At 44.9% G+C, this 17,692-nt stretch overlaps 1 protein-coding gene and 2 long non-coding RNA genes across 4 annotated transcripts in view; 1 reads left to right on the top strand and 2 right to left on the bottom strand.

Moving 5' to 3' along the window:
* FAM107A (family with sequence similarity 107 member A) overlaps positions 1-2,810 on the bottom strand; it is a 33,114-nt gene extending 30,304 nt beyond the window's left edge. Inside the window, exon 1 of one of the 2 annotated variants that reach the window (XR_014523132.1) lies at positions 2,477-2,789. Coding sequence is in view for 1 of the 2 variants with exons in the window: in XM_083493581.1 (XP_083349707.1) it covers positions 2,477-2,555 (79 nt within the window). In the remaining variant the exon portion in view is untranslated. Of the gene's footprint in view, positions 1-2,476 lie in introns of both variants that reach the window. The other variant, XM_083493581.1, reaches the window with a different exon arrangement.
* LOC310702212 overlaps positions 1-17,692 on the top strand; it is a 610,091-nt gene that overhangs the window by 75,674 nt on the left and 516,725 nt on the right. The window lies entirely within an intron of this gene.
* The window catches only part of LOC310702171, a 93,169-nt gene that overhangs the window by 72,105 nt on the left and 3,372 nt on the right, over positions 1-17,692 (bottom strand). The window lies entirely within an intron of this gene.

Below are 17,692 nucleotides of genomic sequence, written 5' to 3'. Positions count from 1 at the left end.
TGAGTCAGGATTGGCCACACCTCCATCGGGGAGCGAGGAAACGGTCAAGAGGAAGGTTGAAGGCTGGGCGCGCGCGCCAAGTTCAAGTGCACAGGAAGGCGGCACAGTAAGCAGCCCGGATAGGGAGCCAGGTCCTAAAGCCCGCCGCAAGGAGGGAGAAGAGTCCGGGGGGTCAGCGTCAGAAGAGTCCAGGAAGGAAGAGACCACGGGGGGCAGAGGGACCCAGAGGAGGAAGGAAAGACGGAAGAGGTGGAGTAAGGCTAGAGTATTAAGTTGGTGTACAGGAGGCGGAGACTCAGACGGAGCTTCGCCGGTCTAGCTTCTAAGATGTAGAGCTGCGCGCTGCGGCTTGGAAATGGAAACTGTAACTCAATAAAGACTTTTGTACAGTACTGCCGGCTAGCGTGGTCCTCTGTGAGCTGGGACCTGGAAGCAGCTCTGACACATACGCTTCAGGTTACGGATGCCACTAACCCAGAAATAGTACCTCGGATTAAGAACTTTGCTTCAGGATGAGAACAGAAATCGTGCTCCGACGGTGCGGCGGCAACAGGAGGCCCCATTAGCTAAAGTGGTGCTTCAGGTTAAGAACAGTTTCAGGTTAAGAACGGACCTCCGGAACGAATTAAGTACTTAACCCGAGGTACCACTGTACCATGAACAATATTTCTTTGCAATCATGAGGTCTAGGACCTTGATTCTTTTTCTTTAAAAAATAAATAAAACCAAAGCTTTGATTTTCAGGACAGATACTGAATGAGGAACCAGATTCCACGCTTGTGAACTGAACTACACGGACTCCAGGCCAAAGCTTTACATGCTTTTCAGTGTGTACATAAGAGTTCCTACATGCATGGGTTTCCCTGTCTACTTCAATTCTAGGGCAGCCCTGTGCAAGTACAGTCACTCCTCTTCCTAATTCCCTGAATAAGGAATTTCTTGTAGGCATGGAGTCGCATGAGTTTGGGGATTAGGTAGGCTGATGCAAACCTTGGTGACCCTTAATTCTTTTCAACCAATTGTCTCTGCAATTAATTGCCTATCCAATCATCTCCAAACTTCTCGCACGATATGCCCATTTAAGCCAACAGTGACTCTGAACTATTCCTTTAATCACAGAGCTTTTGCTTCAGCAGCTTGTGGGAGTTTGGCTTGCGCAGAGATTCCCACACCATGCCTGTTAACTGCCAGCAAAAAAACTGAGCATAACTTTTGACGGGACACCATTTGCTTTCCCGTCACTCACCCGAATGTCAGGCGATGCCCTTTTTTCCCAGGAACAAAAGCTCCCGAAGGAAGGGCCGAGCCCCCTTTGTGCGGTCCGCATGTGAAACATTAAATAATTAACCACATCTAATTTGCCCATATTCATAATGCAGCAAGGCGTCTGGAAACTGAGGCTGACTTCATCTTGGGTCATCGTCCTTACTCCTTATCAGGTCTCGAGGTAAAGGAAGATTAAACCCTATTGCACACGCACCTGGCTAAACCAGGTTATGCACATGGGAACCCACCCTTAGCTAATACCGGTGCAATCCAACTTCCTATTTAAGTGAGTGCGGAGCTCTATCTTCTCTGGGAAAAGAAAGGTCTAAAAGACTGCAGTCATATAAACACGCCAAGTTACATATTTCTCCTTCCCCTGATGAGTTAACACAGCGAATGATTTTAAATGCCTCTCTGAAATGTCAAGCACGCTACTGTTCACTAAAACCACTCCAGTAGCCAGCAATATTTTTCTAAAAATATAACTGCAACGAAGCAGTGCAGCAATATTGATTCCCCACCTCTAAAGAGTATAAAACGAATCTCTCCAGTCCTGCTGATACGATATACTCAATATGAAGAAATACTATGTAATCTAAATGATCAAAACAACTATTTACTTTTGCTAAGCGGTGACGGGTGTCCGGGAACTATACAAAAACTACCGATTTGCATCATCGCGTCATCATTAATTAGATAATTAACTAGACACCTCGCAGAAACAGGGTTCACTCCCTCAGCCCCAGCTGACAGCGCAGAGCAAATCGTCACAGAAAGTTCAGCAAGGGTTTATTTGCTGGCAGTCTTCCAGAAAGAAAGAAAGAAAGAAAGAAAGAAAGAAAGAAAGAAAGAAAGAAAATATATTTCTAAATGCAATTAGCCTGATAAGTTTTCAAGTTGTGTAAAGCTACAACTATGCACAGCGAAATCTTCTGCAGCTGAGAAAGATTTAAAAGAATCTGCCACCAAAATCGGACATCTCAGGATAGCGAAATTCAGAGGACGACGAGAAACAAAAGGGGGACCCATTCGTATACAAGAGGGATTCTGCAATCCAAGAGAGAAATTCCCAGGCAGTGTGAGATCTACAATCCCTGTTGTCAAAGAAAATAGGTGTGGGTGTGTTGTGTGCCTGCTCTGCTACAAACCCAGTGTCATATAGATATCTTGCACTGTGCAGCTCAGAAAGCACCCTCATGTTTGCACTTACCTGATTTGACTAGCATTGCTCTGTAAAGTCCCGTCGCTCCAGGTGGGATCCTCACCTGGTCTTCCATCCTCTGGCTCATTTAGGCTTTCAGATCTTGGTCGCGCTCTCTCTCTCTCTCTCTCTCTCTCTCTCAGCTCACTGGCACTGCCTTAAGCCTCTCCCTCTTTCCCGCACCTCGGCATGTTTCTAAGCGTGCATGACTTTTTGGCAGTATACTGCTAAGCTCTTTCACTTCTGCAAAGACCTTTTCAGAGGCAACGAGAATAAGCGGTCACGTGACCCTGCGAGCGGCTGTATAGTTGCAGCCCTCCCCTGCTGACAAGCACATTCTGCTGTAACAAAAACCATTTCCCTCAGATCCTGTAATATATTACATTACTTACTGTGCAAAAAAAAAAAAAAAAGCACATCAGCCCACACCTCTTAAGAAGGGGGCCACTATAGACTCCCTTTTGCACTATGTTTGTTGTCCATGCTGTGAACTTTGTCAGTGCCTTCAATGCTAAAATAGAATGTTTTGTGTTTATTATTTCAGGAAATACACACACATATTGGGAGGTGGAAAGTAAATTAGCAAGTGGGCAGCGTGGTGCAAAACAATGAGTTATAGAAGCCGGCTTTCAAGGAGCTGAGGAGTTGCTAGAATGGCAATTTAGACAGGAACATTTGCAGCTTTCCTCCTACGCCTGGAATAGCAGGTGCCAGTGTCAGAATTAGCACCCAGGTCACAGCAGCCAGAGACTGCTTTGTTCTACAGGTGCACTCTGAAGACTGTTCCTCAGGATAGAGAGAGAGAGAGATCAAGTTGTTGGGCAAAGCCATAGGAGCACATGAAGTTTACCTCATCCTGACTCAGGCTGCTGGCCCATCTAAGCTCACTATTGTCTACACTGAGTGACAGTGGCTCTGTAGGGCTGCAAATAGCAGGAGCCAATCTGGAGATGCTGGGGTATAAATAAGGGGCATTCTGCACGCAAAACAGGTGCTTTGGCATTGAACCGCAGTCCTTTCCAGTGTTTCTCAAACCCCAACTGTGGTTGGACTACCACTCCCATCACCCCTAGCTAGCAGGTCCAGCGGTCAGGGATGATGGGAGTTGTAGTTCTACAAGTGCTGGAGACCCAACACTGGAAGCTGATGGTTCCCTACAGTCCTCAGTCAAAATAAGCTAAGTGGTGATGAGTCCCTGTTTCTGGGTCACAGCCCGCTCACCACTGAGGAGGAGTGCTGCTAGGTGCTTAAAAGAGTTTGGGTATACACAGGACCTTAACACAATGTGACACGTGATAATTTATATTTATATGTGCAAATATATATATATGGGGGAGGGACAAACTCTGGCTGCCAAGGCTTACTGGGAATTATTATGTGCTGACATAATTTTCCAGATCCGGTGTCCTGGATTGGACCCTCCGCCCTACCTGCAATCCTTTGGCAAGAACTGCTGCCTCAAGTGCCCATTAAAGGTAAAACAAGTGCCTCTGGGCATATTAAGAGGGCATTGTGTAGCATGTCTGGTCCCCCGTAAGCAAAATCCGTTATTTTTTTTAAAAAAACATCTTAACTTTTCTGGTTATTCTTTTCTGCAAGCTGCTCTGGGTACTTTATAGGAGAAGGGCAGGGTATAAATGCTAATTAACGACCAAGAACAACAACAACAGGTGAGGAAAGTGGTGGGCTGATGCTAGGTCCCAATCGCTGGTCAGGGTAGGACCTTTCCTTAGGGTTGCCATAAATCCAGGTTTTCCCGGACATGGCTTCTTTTGGGGGCCCAGCATGCCCCTCTGGGTGGATTTTTGTATTTTACGTTAAATAACTTATTTTGGGGGCAGCGCTAGGTCTGGTGATGACTCCTCTGGCCTCCAGGCCTTGCACGCGCCTCCAGCCTCCCATCGTCTGGAGACACAGTGTCTCATGAGCACGAGGGCAAAGACAGCAAAGGGAAGAGAGGGGAAGGAAGGAGGGCGCAAGCAGGCGGATGAGGAAGGGGTCAGCGGCAGGGAGGGGGCAAGCGACGGAGATGCAGGATGGTGGGGGGGGGTGCGTGCCCTAGATGTGTCCAGGTTTTTGCGCTTTGGAATATGGCAACCCCACTTTTCCGCCTTAGCTCCTGTTGGGTCACATGTTGTACAGGGTACATATTCCAGGTTCCTCCCAAACTTTCACCGTTTAGTAGCAATAGTAAGCAATGTAACTTACAACTAGGGATGGGTTAATCGATCGATTTTGGTTTCTCTCAGTTTCCTATTTTTCCACATCTGTCTGCATTCTGTTTCTTCCTTACAGTCCATGTGAAAATTCATCAGCATCTTGTGTACACATTTTTTGAGTGGTGTCTTTAGGATTCATGGTTTATTTATTTATATATGGTTTATATGCAACCTGAGCCGACAAAGGAGGGGCTTGCAGCGTTAACACCCCAAGAAGGCTTTGTTTCTCCCATAGCCATATACGCCAGTTTGTGAGGTCACACACGTGCAATGGGTCTCCCCAATGTTGGGCGCAACCTTGTGCCTCTGGGTGCTAGCAATGCAATGCATTACTTACATAGCCCTCTGTATCTTCCTGTGTTGCTTCTTAGCTTGAACAGTAGCTTAGCATCATGGTCTGGACCAATGACTACCCTCCACTTAACCTGAAAAGAAGTGTGTTAACAGCTGCTGCAAAGGTGTTGCATTGCAGAGTGGAAGTGAGATGAGCTGAATAAGGATCTTTTTATCGTGTTCTCTGTTAATTTACACCTGCGAGTGAAGATGACGCTTTGCAATACCTCACATGCCAAGGGACATTTAAAGATCAGCTCCTACACGGAAGCATCCTTCATTCCCCCTTCAATGACAAAAACATTTGGAAGCTGCAACTGGCGCAAAGTTTAGCTGCCATCGTTCTTACGAGAGTGAAGCAGTCGTTCCCCAGCTGGTGGCCTCCAGATATTGCTGGACTACAGTGTCCATCATCCATTACATTTTATTATTATTATTATTATTATTATTATTATTATTATTATTATTATTATTATTATTATTATAATACCCTGCCCATCTGGCTGGGTTTCCCCAGCCACTCTGGGTGGCTCCCAACCAAATATTCAAAACACAATACAGCATTAAACATTAAAAACTAGGGCTGCCTTCAGATGTTTTTTAAAAGTAAGATAGTTGCTTATTGCCGTGACATCTGATGGGAGGGCATTCCACAGGGCGGGTGCCACTACCAGGAAGGCCCTCTGCATGGTTCCCTGTAACCTTACTTCTCGCAGCGAGGGAACCACCAGAAGGCCCTTGGCGCTGGACCTTAGTGCCCGGGCTGAACAATGGGGGTGGAGACACTCATTCAGGTATACTGGGCTGAGGCCATTTAGGGCTTTAAAGGTCAGCACCAACACTTGGAATTGTGCTTGGAAACGTACTGGGAGGCAATGTAGGTCTTTCAGGACCGGTGTTATATGGTCTCAGTGGCTGCTCCCAGTCACCAGTTGCAGTTTCCGAGTCACCTTCAAAGGTAGTTCCATGTAGAGCGCATTGAAGTAGTCCAAGAGGGAGGTAACTAGAGAACAAACCACTCTGGCGAGTCAGTCTGTTGGTCATGTTGGCTGGGCTTGATAGGAGTTGTAGTCCAAAAATTTGGGAGGGTCTTTTCCAGGGTCTTCTCTTCTCATGAGGTGGCCAAAGTATTGGAGCCTCAGCTTCAGGATCTGTCCTTTCAGGGAGCACTCAGGGCTGATTTCCTTCAGAATGGAGAGGTTTGATCTTCTTGCAGTCCATGGGACTCTCAAGTGTCTCCTCCAGCACCATAATTCAAAAGCATCAATTCTTCAGCGATCAGCCTTCTTTATGGTCCAGCTCTCACTTCCATACATCACTACTGGGAAAACCATAGCTTTAACTATACGGACCTTTGTTGACAAGGTGATGTCTCTGCTTTTTAAGATGCTGTCTAGGTTTGTCATTGCTAGTCCCAAAGCCTAGTTAGTGCTTTCCCAGCTTTGAAAAGGAGATGTGAGGGCTCTAGAGCCCCACCAGAGCCTTATGCCTCCTTCCCAAAGCTAGGCCCCATGCTTAGATGGCTTTGGGAAGGCAGTTCCAGGGCTGGGGGCAGCATGTCAAATTTTGCCCTCGCTCCCACCCACTGCACAACAAGGCAGTCTTCAGCCTGTGGGTTCTGTGTTAAAGTATTCTTGTGGCCCACTTGGTATGAAAAGTTGGTCTTCCCTGTTCTAGAAAACACTGAACACCATTTGTATTTCAAGTTTTGTTTTTTTGGAAAAAAGATAAAATGTGGACTTCTTACTGTGGCTTTATTGTTGTTGACATTACTTTTATGCATGTGTGCAAGCATCATTGATCATTCCAAGAAAAGCAGAACTTGAAATGTCTTAAAATAAACAGAAGCATTTGTTGGCAGAGTGAGGTCATGATACTACAAGGTTCAAGAAACTCCCCAATGGACTTCCAGCACCAGAGCTCTACATTTAATGTTCCGCAGCGAAAGTCAGTAGTTGCCTCTGAAGAGATGACACCATCTTTTCCAAGTTGGACCAGTGTTCCATTGCATGCTCTGACATGCAGCAGCTCCAGGGTTTCAGGCAGTTCACAGCACCTGAGACCTGAGAACTTTTCAAGGGAACCTGGGACCTTCTGCATGCAGCCAGCCTTTTCAGATAGAATGCGAGTTTATTCTCGCACTAATTGGCGGTGAGGCACTTCTGTATCGATCAGCTTGTTGCATCATTGGGGATTAAACCACTGCTGGCGTTTCTGTGTTTGCCTCTATGTTGAAAGAAACAGAAAATGTTGCCTATCTTACATCATGGAGGACTTTGACTTTGACTGCTCTGCTGCGGTTGCTTGCACTCTGCTCTGAAGTCGAACGCCAGAAGATTCAGTGCAGATAAAAGACAGCACATCTTCATGCACAGCACCTAGTTAAACTATGGAACTTGTTTCCACAGGAGGCAGTGATAGCCACCAACCTAAGTACCCCTGACCATTAGGTCCAGTCGCAGACGACTCTGGGGTTGCGGCGCTCATCTCGCTTTATTGGCCAAGGGAGCCGGCGTACAGCTTCTGGGTCATGTGGCCAGCATGACTAAGCCGCTTCTGGCGAACCAGAGCAGCGCACGGAAACGCCGTTTACCTTCCCACTATGTATGGATCGCTGGTATAAGAAAGGAAGGGCAAGTGGGTGGGTCTCCCTCCCTCGCCTGGCTGGTAGTGAGAAAGACAAAAGGCAGTGTGAGAGAGAGAGCTGAACTGGAAGCAGGCCGCAGGCCGAAGCGTGAGAAGGGAGACATGCTTGCTTGTTGCTTGAATTCAAGATTGTGGCTATGGGAGAAGCAGGGCCTTCTTGGGGTGTTAATGCTGTGAGCCCCTCCACTGTAGGCTCAGGTTCTGTTATGTACTAACCTTGGATCCTAGAACAATAGGCAAGTAAGGCAAGTAAGATCCTAGAATGCAACAAGCTTAAGTTAACCAGCCTATTAGGCTGGTAGGATCGTAGAATGCAACATCCGATTGGCCTGCACGAAAAGACCAATCAGGCTCCAGGAGGGAAGCAGAATCAGCCAATCGGACGGGACTCATTGTGTAAATAATGTATATAAAAGCCTGAGGTTTGAGGGGCAAATCAATCACTGTTTTACAAGCTGCAATAAAGAGCATGAAATCACTACAGGACTCCGAGTATATTTCAGGTTTCATATAGGTATAAATAAACCATAGAATCATAGAATCATAGAGTTGGAAGAGACCACAAGGGCCATCGAGTCCAACCCCCTGCCAACCAGTCCAACCAGATATTCCAAAGACACCACAGTCTCTGCTGTCCCTCATTCCAAGGAGATCGATCCCTGGGTACACGCCTGGAACCTCCGGAATCTCACACCATTCGGAGATTGAGTTCAGCATTATGTTCTCAAATCTTGGCGAGGCCACTCCTAGTCAGGGTTGACAATGCTCAGCTAGATGGAACAATGGTCTGGCTCAGTATAGCACTACATCCAAAGTTCTGAAGGGGGCAGGACACTTATGTGAAGAAAAAGTCTCAGAAATTTTGGCGCAGCTACAGAAGCAGCCCCCATTACCTGGGCTCGTAGTTATCTCAAACACTCACCTGAGCCATTGATAACATGATTCCCGTTTTCCTTGTGACACTTGGGCTGGAGGGAGTATTCTTTCTAGGAAAAAGGGAAAGAATTTTATTGTTTAGTTTACATTTATTTAAACCTTTGAATTGTAGCCTCCTCCTTGCATTGTTATGGTAAGAGCTTGATCCAAATGTTATAGGATGTTCTTGCTAGATCTAAGAATTTTGGGGGGATGTAATGGGGAGGTGGGGAAAAGAAAGCTACCTAAAAGACCGTATCCCCTCAAATGAGTATGCCTTGGTAGGCACACTTGGTAGGGACAAGGAACAGGGCCTTCTCGGTGGCTGCTCCCAGATTTGATCTGCTCCCTAGAGATGCTAGACTGGCTCCCTCCTTGTTGCCCTTGCGCCAGCAGCTAAAGTTGTTCTTATTCCATCAGTCCTTTTAATGAAAGGACTGGTGCCATGCTGTTTTGTGTGGTTTTAATAGATTTTTTATATATATATATATATATATATATATATATATATATATATATATATATAGTTTTAAGTCTATCAATGTTTAATTGTTTTTTTAATTATTGCTTTTTGTGTTTTATTATTCTAAATCAGGCTCTAACATCTGCAGGGCCATGTAGGGCTTTACAGGGCTTTCATTCAAGTAAATCAAAAGTTGAAACCCTAATTCAGGAGTAGTAAGTATAGTGATCTCCAGCTGTTGGACTTCTACTCTCAACAGCCCCAGCTAGCATTACTGATGCTGGCAGAGGCTGATGGGAACTGTGGTTCAACAACATCTGGAGATCACAACACTGATTACCCCTGCCCTAAGGTATACAAATGATGTATCTGCTCTGCTAAGTGTGAATTCCGAGTTGTGAATAGAAGTTATGCACCTGAGTTAAAGTGCACTAGTAAATATGTTGACTCAGAGGTTGCACTCTGGTCGGTGCGGTTTAGTCTCCTATGGGTGAGTTGAGAATCACAGCTTCATAGTGCAATCCTATGCATGTTTGCTCAGAAGTACATCTTGCAGTGTTCAACGGGGCTTGCTGCCTAGCAAGTTTGTTTAGGATTGCAGCTTTTATTTTTGCAAAAATTCCCTGGCATGGGACCAAAATATTAGGGAGAAGCTTGCAGCTGGTTTGCTGTCATGTATACCGACAACAAACTCATTTCCCATGTGCCTTTCATTTTTTTTTTACTTAAAAGCTTTCATATACCTCTTAATATTTTTTTTAAAAAACCAAACAGCTAAGCAGTGCATAGTTTAAAACAAACAATTTAACAGTGAAACAAAAAACAAAACTGAAAACCAGTAAAACAGCGATATAGATACACATTTGAAACATATAAAAGTCAGAGGAATCAAACACGTACAGAAACATCTAACCTTATGGGGCAGGGAAAGCCTGGGCCGATAGAGATGGCCAAAACTGCACCATCCACACACAAGGAAAGTATTTGGGAAGTAGAGAAGTCTTGGGAGGAAAGAAAACCCCAGGGGGGAACCCTCCCAACAGCCCAATGGGGAATCAGCATGTCCGGAAGTCACAGAACATGTGTGTGTCTCTGTGGAGGAAGAGGAACAGAAAACAGCGATGGCAGACTAGCGGAATGGAATGGAGTGATCTGAAAAAAGGGACTGGCTGGCTGAGAAGAAACGAACAGGCATACTCCATGCTGCAGTATTTTGTTATAGGCCCAACTTCTTGTGTAGCACCCTGCTTGTGGTTAACGCTTAGCTGGAATGAAATATTCAACGCAGCAATAGAGAAATTAAAATAATAATTATTTATTTGTCAGACAAATAAATGAGAGGCACAGTGGTATATGGTTACCAAGCTCTGGCCTGGCCTCCTGTCATTATGGCCAGCACTTATATTCCCTCAGCCCAGGCCCCTTGCTCCTCCTTTGGCTGCCTCTGTCCAATCAGCCTGGTTGAATTTCCTATTGGCTGATTGCTATAACCAATCCTAAAAGATACACCCATTTCCTATTGCCTTTTATGGGATACAAAAAGCTATATATTCTTCTATCTATAAATGACAAATAAGTAGTCATATATCTTACATTTGTCTCAACAAGGAACCTTAATTACCAGCTCACCTCTTGCCCTCCTTGCCCTATGGCCCTTCAAAACAGATGGTTAATAGTTTTAAATTTTTATCTTAGACAGATGTCAGGGATCTTGGGTTCACATTCTCATGCATCATCAATGAAAGATCTCCTTTTTGGAGGTCTTTAAACAATGGCCTGACAACCATATATCAGGAGTGCTTGATGGCGTCTCCTGTCTGGCAGGGGGCTGGGCTCATCTGCCCCCCTGGTCCCCTACAGCAATATGACTCTATGAAATAAGAATTTAACATTTCTTTCTTTCTAGATCCTTTGCATAATTACATTTAAGGCAGTATATTTCATACATTATCATAGATAGCTTTTTAGAAGAATAAACCTTCTCAAAGGAAAGGATGGACCAGTTTACAGCCTCAAAATAAAAGCTTCTTCTTCTATTTACACTTCCCTTCTCAGCCAGTTGTTTTCTTTTCCATTTACTCTTGGCCTTTAACCTTAAAAAGATATGCTTCAAGTTTAATGGAGGCACATGGTTTTATTTTACTATTTACCAAACTCTTAATTATGTAGGGTCTGTGTAACCTTGGTCTTCAGCCTGTAATTCCCTTTTTACGACTTTGAGAATTGTTTTCTGCTATAAATCAGGGGGCCCCCTTGTCCAGGAGGATAAACATCTTGCCAAAGTACTTAGGCAGTTGGTCTTCTGCTTGGCATAAAAACATTTGAAAATCTTTAAGCTCATTTTAAAATACAGACCCTAATCAAACTATAAGCCTTGATAAAAATGCAGGCTATGATTGGATGCCTCACTTGTACTAAGAAGTCTTTGCTTAACCCAAAAGTAGTTTACTATCAAATGGAGGGCTTTCTATTTATAATGTGTGTGATGGTGTGTCCCCCCCCGTAAATGTGATTATTGGGGTGTGGAGCTGGCGTGAACAATATCTGTATCTCACCCACAGCCCCTGTCAGTAACATGAGAAAGAGGAAGCTTTAATTCTCATCCTTCCATACACTGGATTAATTCTACTTATTTACACGGGATAACCACTTCAAAGCGAGGAATGTTACCTCGACCTGTTTAACCTTGAGCAGAGAGTTTAACAGGGGTGGGTTTCCACATCAAAAACCAGTTTTTCCCCCCAGAAGTTGTGTGAGCTAAGACCCCAATTTGGCACCTAAATTAGGAAAATAATCCCAACCTATGCTCTTAAAGGCTTCTGCACAAAAAGCCTTTGTGTTTCTCCAGGGCTCCCTGAAGGTTACTGCGTGTCAGCGCTGCTGGTTGCTAGGTGATGTTTATCTGGTGCTGCTCCTTCGGACAATGCTTTTCATAGTCAGAGGACTTCTCCTTCCTGCGATAGTACTTGAGACTGGGATTCTTGCACTTGATATCTTGAGACGCTGTAACATGAATACTGCACGGTCCCAAGATGGCAGCAGCAGCAACCTTGGCCAAACTCCCCTCCACCCTTTCTCCTTGCTGATTTGCCAGGCATGGAACGTTCCATAAAAGTTTCTTTTCAAATCGGAGGAATTATGCGCGCTAACGTCACAGGCGCAGAGTGCTCTTCTTATCTGGTGATACGAAGGGAACTCATAGGTAACTTCCGTGTGAGGGAACACACACTGGAAAGGCAGTGTGGTGCATTGGTTAAGAGCAGGGGTAGGCAACCTAAGACCTGTGGGCTGGATGCGGCCCCAATCACCTCCTCAATCTGGCCCACGGGTGGTCCGGGAATCAGCATGTTTTTACATGAGTAGAATGTGTGCTTTTATTTAAAATGCATCTCTGGGTTATTTGTGGGGCCTGCCTGGTGTTTTTACATGAGTAGAATGTGTGCTTTTATTTAAAATGCACCTCTGGGATATTTGTAGGGCATAGGAATTCGTTCAATTCCCCCCCCCCAAATAGTCCAGTCCACCACATGGCCTGAGGGACGGTGGACCGGCCCATGGCTGAAAAAGGTTGCTGACCCCTGGTTAAGAGTGTCAGACTGAGACCTGGGACCTGGGTTCAAATCCCCACTCAGGGACCTTGTGCCAATAACTCTCTCTTAGCCAAACCGACCTCACGCAGGGTGGTTGTGAGGACAAAATGGGGGGAGAGAACCATTTACACTACCCTGAGCTCCTTGGAGGACAAATGTGGTGTTATAAATGTGATAAGCAAACGGGTAGGCCTGGTCCTTGACAGTTGCGGAGCTCTGGAAGATAGTTCCTAGCTTGTTTCAACACTCGACCGCCTCCTCTCTCCCTCTTTATTCCCCCCCTTACTTTCTCACTGCTCCTTCAAGCCTGAGGCCTCTCCTTCTGAGGCTGGATTAAGTACGGCTGGAACTAACTGCACGGCCTGGGAATAAACCCCCTGCCCACCGGAAACACCTGCAAAAGGAACTAGAAAGCAGAGGTTGGCATTTGGGTGACGCTCACTTATGCACTGCCATAAAATAACTCTTTTTTTCTGATGCTTCGCTAAAAACTGAGAGCCCCAATTTGCAAAAATCCTGTGTGTGCTAGTATAGAAGTAAATGTAGAAATTATTACTATAATTCAAATCGAAATACAACGCATCTCACCCTAGTGGGGAAGACTATAAGTAGGTGACTGCACTGTCCGCTGTCCAGGTGCTAAGTGATGATTGGCTGTTTCAGCATCTCTGTCTTCCTTCTTATGGTCCTTTGATTGATATTTGGACTAGACAGACCTTCAAATACAGGGCCCCCCTCTCTAGCATAGTCTCACGGCCATCCTAGGTTGGACGCTCTTGCTCTTGCATTATATTCCACTGTTCTTATGAGGAACTAAAGGTCCATTCTTTTTAATCTAGTATTTTTCATGGTTGAGGGGAGGTTTCAACTTGGGCTCCCCATTCCTAGTCCAACACTCTAACCACTATGCTACCTTGTCTCTATATAAGGTATAATCCTGAGTCTGCCCAGATTGTTTTTTCCATGGCTTTGCCTTGCTCCTGCCTCTTCTGTGAGCTCCTTCCTGATCCTGCAATTCCTTTGTGTCTTTACTTGCTCCCTGCCTGTTTGCTTCTACTTAGTTAGTTAAAACATTCCTATCCAATCCCTCTCAATTCAAAATTTCCAGGGTCAGTAACTATTTGGCATTTTGAGAAGGAGGTGGAAACTGATGGGCCAACACCCCAAGTCTCACTCACTCCTGAGGAGTTTATTATCTACTCTCCTCCTGACGGTCCCAGGAAGGAAGCACATGTGCATCAAAATAAAAAAAATTAAAAATGCAAAATTAAGCGAGTACCATTGTAAAAATCTGCAATGAAACAACAGATTATTAAAACACCATGAGGCAACTGCATCAGAAGTAGTGGTTAAGGACAGTGGACTCATAATCTGGTGAACTGGGTTCACGTCCCCGCTCCTCCACATGCAGCTGCTGGGTGACCTTGGGCTAGTCACACTTCTCTGAAGTCCCTCAGCCTCACTCACCTCACAGAGTATTTGTTGTGGGGGAGGAAGGGAAAGGAGAATGTTAGCCGCTTTGAGACTCCTTCGGGTAGTGATAAAGCGGGATATCAAATCCAAACTCTTCAAACAAGACGCTCTCATTCCATCCATGCACCTGAACCCTCCCCAAAAGCCTGGGCAGAAAGGTGTGTCCTCACTTGTAGGTGAAGCAGAAGCAGTGTTGTGGTAAGGCACATCTCAGAAGGGAGGTCATTCCATTGCTACACTGCCTCTACTTCAATATCCCCTCTTTTGTTTTTAATGACAGCCAGTGCTTTTTTTCTGGGGGTACGCATGCCCCTAAACATTTTATGAATCTAAGTTTGGCTTCATTGAGGGGCAGTATTTCAATATGAGTAGGAAAATGAGAATACCCCTAAACATTTAATTTTTTAAAGGAAAAACAGCACTGATGATAGCAACTGGAGTCGATGCAGCAACACTTAGTGGGTAGGAGGTGGATTTGTCCCCAAGGTTACTGACTATGGATATTTGTGATATAAAAAATGAACACCAAATATTGTGACAAAGCAGATTTGTTCAGATTTTTTCTTTTTGCCCACAAGTAGAATGCAGGGTCTCACTTAGCTCGTCAAATAATGCTTGTTGGCTAAAAGGCACACTGCGTACTGCTTCTGTCCCTGTTTGTATCTATATTAAATATCTCAGCACAATGAGAACAGCTGCTTCCGTGGAGGAGGACATCTCACGGCCGTTTCCTTTTTATCTGTTTCAGACCACATATTGAAAGGAAATATACACATTGCTTTGCAAAAAGCACACACACACAAAACCGCCTTTCTGCAACATAGAAACTAATCTTGTTTATGTAAATGAAGATCACATCCACACCATTAACACTTCCCCCAAAGTACTTTGGAAACTGCTAGCATATCCTCCAACATTTCTCTAGTGAAAATTTGTTGTCGCTTAGTCGTGTCTGACTCTCCGTGACCCCATGGATCAGAGCACGCCAGGCACTCCTGTCTTCCACTGCCTCCCGCAGTTTGGTCAAACTCATGCTGGTAGCTTCGAGAACACTGTCCAGCCATCTCGTCCTCTGTCGTCCCCTTCTCCTTGCACCCTCCATCTTTTCTGGTCTTTTCCAGGGAGTCTTCTCTTCTCATGAGGTGGCCAAAGTATTGGAGCCTCAGTTTCAGGATCTGTCCTTCCAGTGAGCACTCAGGGCTGATTTCCTTCAGAATGGAGAGGTTTGATCTTCTTGCAGTCCATGGGACCCTCAAGAGTCTCCTCTAGCACCATAATTCAAAAGCATCAATTCTTCGGCGATCAGCCTTCTTTATGGTCCAGCTCTCACTTCCATACATCACTACTGGGAAAACCATAGCTTTAACAATACGGACCTTTGTCAGCAAGGTGATGTATCTGCTCTTTAAGATGCTGTCAATGAAAATAGGGATGTTCTGTTGAACAATGACAATTTTATTATTCAAACCCCACCCATCTGACTGGGTTGCCCAAACCACTCTGGGCGACTTCCAACATACTAAAAAAAAAAAAAAAAACAAACAAAAAAAAAAAAACAAACAAAACCCCATCAAACATTTCCCCACACAGGGATGCCTTCAGATGTCTTCTAATGGTTGTTGTACTTCATCTCCTTGGCTCAGGGGTCACATAACTCCACACCCTCCAACATTTCTCCAGTGAAAATAGGGATGTCCTAAGGAAAAGCGGGACATTCTGGGGATTTCAACTAAAACTCCATCTCTTAGACAAATCGAAAGGGAGCCCCATCCTTGTTTACATCTGGTTATAGATCCATTTTTATTCTGCAATTAAGTAATCAGTTAATTATCCAAACTAATTAAACCAATTGGTAGTTACATCTCTGGTATGTATTACTGCAAAGCTAGGACCAATAGGTGGAATCGTATCTTACCAATTCTTAAACAGCTGGTTACTAAAGTGGCCTACTTAGGAGATTCTTCTGTTTGAAGGGCTGCCTGGTCCAATTCTGGTTTAAAGGCAAAATAAACACCAGAAGTGAAGTTGCCCATCAACAATTATGCACCAGGGCAACTGAGCAGGCACACAGGCCATTCAGTCACAGTCTTCCCCACTATAATGGAATATACTGAACTGGTATCTGAATTACTGTATGGCGAGGTTTGTGTTCAGTATTCGGCAAAAACTACACAATGGAGGTGCCAGCTGTGGGGAGGGAACTGCTACCTCAGACCTACCGAAATTAATAGACACGACAAACTAAGATTCATCAGTTTTAGTGGGTTTACTCTGAGTAGGAGTGAGTTCAATACAACCCTGGGAGTATAGGATTGCTAGCCATTCTAGGGGGAAAGATGTGCTGCTGAGTCCTCCTGCTCAATGCCCCTGCCTTTGCCTTGTGGTCAAAGAAATGAAATATAAACCAAATCCACCCTCCTCACACACACACTGCTGCAAGCTTGCTAGGGAGGTATGGATGCCTTGCTTGGCTTCCTGAGAGAGAGAAGATACCACGACAAAGGACCTTTCAAACAAAGGCTTTCTGGTTGATTTAATAATTCGTATGTAGAAAAATGAGGGGGGCAGAGAATATTTAGGAGGAGCTAGCCCCCCTAGCTCCCCTGTGAAGGTGCTTCTCTGAGTGCTCCTGCTGCCACAAGTGAGGTGGGTGATATCTGAGGAAAGGGACTTCTTAGTTTTGGCTCCTTGGAAGACTTGCCTGATGCAGGTGAAGGTCTTACTTTATCAGGCTTTTAAACTGTTAAAACTAATGATTTTATTGCTGCAAATTACCATATTTTTCGCTCTGTAAGACGCACCCAACCATAAGACGCACCTAGTTTTAGAGGAGGAGAACAAGAAAAAAAATATTCTCTCCCTCTCTGCGCATCGCCTCTCCAGCAAAGCGGGAGGAGAAATGGAAGGGGCTCCGTTTCTCCTGCTGCTTCGCTGAAGGAGCCCCTTCCATTTCTCCTCCTGCTTTGCGCAGCCCCTTCAGCGAAGGACCTAAGTGTGGCTTTCCCGCTGCGATCAAGAGGCTTTGTGTAGCTATCCCTGAAGCCAGTAGAGCAAGAGGAATGGGTGCGCACCCATCCCTCTTGCTCTCCTGGCTTCAGGGATAGCTGCGCAGCCTGCATTCGCTCCATAACACACACACACATTTCCCCTTACTTTTTAGGAGGGGAAAAGTGCATCTTATAGAGAGAAAAATACGGTGGTGGTAGTAGTAGTAGTAGTAGTAGTAGTAGTAGTAGTAGTACCCTGCCCATCTCACTGGGTTGGCCCAGCCACTCTGGGTGGCTTCCAACAAATATAAAAGCATCTATCTATATCTATCTCTATCTCTATCTATCTATCTATCTATCTATCTATCTATCATCTATCTATCTATCTATCTATCTATCATCTATCTATCTATCTATCTATCTATCTATCTATCTATCTATCTCTATCTATCTATCTATCTATCTATCTATCTATCTATCTATCTATCATCTATCTCTATCTATCTATCTATCTATCTATCTATCTATCTATCTATCTACAGATAGGTAGCCGTGTAGGTCTGCCATAGTCAAAATAAAAATATTCCTTCCAGTAGCAC

The sequence above is a fragment of the Podarcis liolepis genome, assembly GCF_965112155.1.
Source record: "Podarcis liolepis genome assembly, chromosome: 2".
Taxonomy (NCBI): Eukaryota; Metazoa; Chordata; class Lepidosauria; order Squamata; family Lacertidae; genus Podarcis; species Podarcis liolepis.
This window is presented reverse-complemented; position numbering and strand designations above follow the sequence as displayed.